General features: G+C 43.1%; 1 protein-coding gene across 2 annotated transcripts; it reads right to left on the reverse strand.

Annotated features, from left to right (window-relative positions):
* Positions 1 to 251: 251 nt before the first annotated feature.
* LOC120432287 (uncharacterized) lies at positions 252 to 3,181 on the reverse strand. 2 transcript variants are annotated; one of them, XM_039597474.2, is made up of 3 exons: positions 1,901 to 3,181; positions 1,278 to 1,619; positions 252 to 1,223 (listed from the first exon to the last, which is right to left on the reverse strand). In XM_039597474.2, the coding sequence occupies exons 1-3, from the start codon at positions 1,962 to 1,964 to the stop codon at positions 805 to 807; spliced, it is 825 nt and encodes a 274-aa protein (XP_039453408.1). In that variant the 5' UTR covers positions 1,965 to 3,181; the 3' UTR covers positions 252 to 804. The 2 variants fall into 2 exon arrangements, 1 of the variants encoding a protein (XP_039453408.1); XR_005608046.2 differs by lacking the exon at positions 252 to 1,223 and having other exon boundaries at positions 1,482 to 1,619.
* Between the last annotated feature and the right edge of the window lie 506 nt (positions 3,182 to 3,687).

The raw sequence follows: 3,687 nt of genomic DNA on the forward strand, positions 1-3,687 counted from the left end.
AAAAGAACTTCGTTTAGTTGAGGTCATCGCGTGTGTTTATCCGTGTGGAACCGCTTGTTTCAGGCCGAAATGTTGAGCATGTCCTCGGGAAACGGTCCACGTACATAAGCTCGTTCTCAAACAGGTTGTTTATCTTAAGCTCCAGTTCCCGCGAAGAATCGTTCATCCATTCGACAATCACCCGGCGATTCTTCCGATTGTCCTCGATAACGCCTTCAGCGGTTCGATGTCCTTCCACCCGGGCCGCCCTGTAAAAAAAACACCCTACTGTTCCCAAAACTAAGTTGGTTTTAGTCGGTTGAATCAACCGACGAAGTTGGCTGAAGAATCGGTCAATGGTGCACCCAACTCTTATGGAAACTTAACACAGACGTTATCCGACTAGTCGAGGTTCAGAATCGGCCGACTAAACCCAACGAAATTGGTTGATTGGTCATCTATCTTAGTCACTGCTATTAACGAAAACAAATAAAATTGGCCTACGCAAACAACTAAAATCGTTTAATTAATTAACAAACTAAGAAGAGATTCTGTCGAAACCAAATTAAATTGGCTGATGGTATTATATTAAGTCGGTTAATTTGTCGATACATTTTGTTTTTTTTTCTTCTGAACCCAACGAAATCGGTCAATTAATCGAGATACGAGATCGAGTTTCGTTTTCTGACGTAAACCTACTAAATATATATATTAATCGGATGATTCAAATAAAATAGGTTATAAACAGTTCATCGTTTATTTGAGCGACGTTAACAAAGATTAGACGTTAACAAAACTTAAAACGAGAGTTCAAACAAGTAAAAATCACTGAGCACCTTTCACCGGTGAAAATTCCGGCGACTCCAGCTCGCCATCGTCGCCTTCAATCTCGTCATCATACTCTTCCGGCTCCTCTTCTTCTTCTATCTCTTCGTCGCATTCTTCCTCCTCAACAGTTTCCTGACGCGCTCTCTTTGCGGGCGGCGCGAGTTTCGCGGACGGCGCCGGCTTCGTGAGCTTCGCAGGCGTCGCCGGCTTCGTGAGCTTTGCAGGCGTCGCCGGCTTCGTGAGCTTCGCAGGCGTCGTACGCTGCACGGGTTTCGCGAGCAGCGCGGGAACCACGGGTGGCACGGCGGCTGACTCCTCCAGCTTTTTGTTTTGGCGATTACGTGCAGAGTAAATCCTGGCCTTGGCGAGGTTCACCATGTTCGTGAAGTTGGTCTTCGGTGTGAATGTAATATCGTCTATGGAATAATATTGTTAGTTGACTTGAAAATTGTAACGAAAAATATACTTACTTATTATGTGTTTCATAAAGTTCAACTTTCTGATGTCGTCTGCCTGTTTGTACAAGCATGTAACCTCATCTGAGAGGAAGTCCTGGATAAAATTTTCCTTCGATGCATTTTTGAAGATGTAATTGATCTCCGCCTTGATATCATTTACCAGTTTCCCATCAGCAAATTTCCGGCACAAAGTCTCGACCGCCGACATGTCCCGCAACGGGAAGGTTCTTTGTGCCGGAACATTTTTCATGTTGTGCAGGATCGACTTGACCTCCGTCAGGTCTGACTTCAGCGTGGCCATGACCTCCCTGGTGGTGCGCTCGTGGGCCGTCACTTCAATGAGCTCCCTGTGAACTGAAAAAGATTTTTTGTAAATGAAAACCCCGTTAAAAATTTTGACGGTTCTCGACCTAACGAAACACACTTCGAAATCGGGTAATCAAAAACAACCAGCCAGTTAACCGATTTAGTCGGGATTCGTCAGGAGTAAGATTTCTAGTCACCCTACGAATAGACCGATTAAATTGAGTTGAGTCGGTTGTTTTTGTAACCGATTTTGTCGACCGATTTCGACAACGGATTTACGACTTTTTTTTACGGGGAAGGTTTAATCTCTTTTTAAACAACAAACTTACCTTTGTCCAGTTGGGCCTTCATCTCGCCAAACTGCTTTTGCAAAAACTTTGCCATGTCGGCCATTTTATTCGAAGGAGCACGTCAGCAAACGTCTTGCCGGTCGAACTGTGCGAGAAGAAAGAACGAACAAAGTGACAGTTACAGGGATGCCAGAAAGTTTGTTTTGAAATGCTGTATTTGTTTGACAAATCTGTTTCGCCAACTGACATCCCTGGAAAGTAGCTAAACTTTTGTAAAGGTCGCAGACACTATAAAAACTAAGAGAAATAATTGAAATGGTTGAAGCCGTAGGAAATAAAAACAAAATCAAAGTTTTACATTTTTAATTTTATTAATCGTAACCGGTGTGTAACATTGTAATTATTATGTAGGCAGATTCAAAAGGAATTTTTATCGCTTTAATTAAACCTGAGTTTAGCTCAACAAATATAATTTCGTCATTGATGTTTGAAGTAATCCAAAGGCCGATTTCACTGGAATTAATGGGTTTTACAAAAAGAGGTTGTAAGTTGGAAAACTCTTGTACAATGGCACCTTTTGTACCGTTTATCTCAGCGAATCCAAGCACTTTAGCTGGCGTTCCTCCGATCAGTACACAATCATCCCTGCCATTTGCGCTAATTACCGTCTGATCGTCAAAACTGCACGTGCGGTAAGCAAATCCACAACCCAGCAAGTTTTTCTTTAATTTAAACTTTTCTGTAATTTGCACGTTCACATTTTTCTTCGCTAGAACTTCCTGTTCAGCAAGGCGGTTATGTAGCTGTTGTAGAATTTGATGTTTCTTTTTAGTCAGAAAACTTTTGATCTGTTGCATAAAGTTTTCGAAACGAAACGCGGTAATAGATGGAAGATTTCCATACAGTTCAACGTATTGCGCCAAATGGAGCAACATGTGTACGTTGTGCGTAAGACTGTGTACGCCATAATACCCTTGAAACTGCTGGACGAATTCGCCGAGTAGATCTTGGGCCAACTCGATTTTGTCGCTCGGAGTGTCCTTCATTGATAGAAGTCGCATGGCACAGAAATAAAGCAAGAAATGATCGTGAAGTTGTTGAGAAAAGAACTTTTTTGTCACCAGAACTCCGAGATAAGAATCGAAAAGACGGAACTCCGTTGCCTTGAAATTAGATAGTTCCTCAAAAGATCGAGGGTGTCGAGCAAAGTCCGTAGGAATGAATGGGGCCAGACTTGAATAGTAAGATGCAGCTTTTTGGCGGTTTGCTTTGGATAGCCTCGCGCCAAGGTATCCGGCCTTTTTTACCTTTCCCAGCATGCCCTCTGTGGCATCCTGAACATTGTGGTTCCTAAATATTAGTGTAGTTTAGGTAAACCGCTGGAAGCGTGTAGAACTGCGAGTGTAGTAGTGCGCAGCTGGCGTGAAGGAAGTCAGTCAGAGTTGGACCAATAAAGATGGAGCATCTGTCTCCCGTTTGTATTATAAATAATAAAGTTTTAATATTGGATTAAACTCGAAAATATCACATTGGCGATCCTGCCATGTTGATAAATTGTAATATTGTGAGTAAAGTCTGGATAATTAAAAAAAAAAAAGTGGAAAAACTCGATTCTTTGAGTGTGAAGAAAGAGACGCAGTGGCATTTTCGCGCAGCAGGACGGCATCGTGGCGACGATGGCGGCGGCAGCCGAGCATTGCCATAACGAGACAGCGGGCCTGATGGAGTTCGGTGAGCATGTTCCGGTTGTTTGGTTAATGTGAGGCGAGCGTGTGTGTGTTTGTGTGTATGGCAGTCGCGTGCGCGGCCTCCTGAGTTGATGTGTG

Source organism: Culex pipiens, chromosome 1, assembly GCF_016801865.2.
Source record: "Culex pipiens pallens isolate TS chromosome 1, TS_CPP_V2, whole genome shotgun sequence".
In the NCBI taxonomy this organism is placed as follows: Eukaryota; Metazoa; Arthropoda; class Insecta; order Diptera; family Culicidae; genus Culex; species Culex pipiens.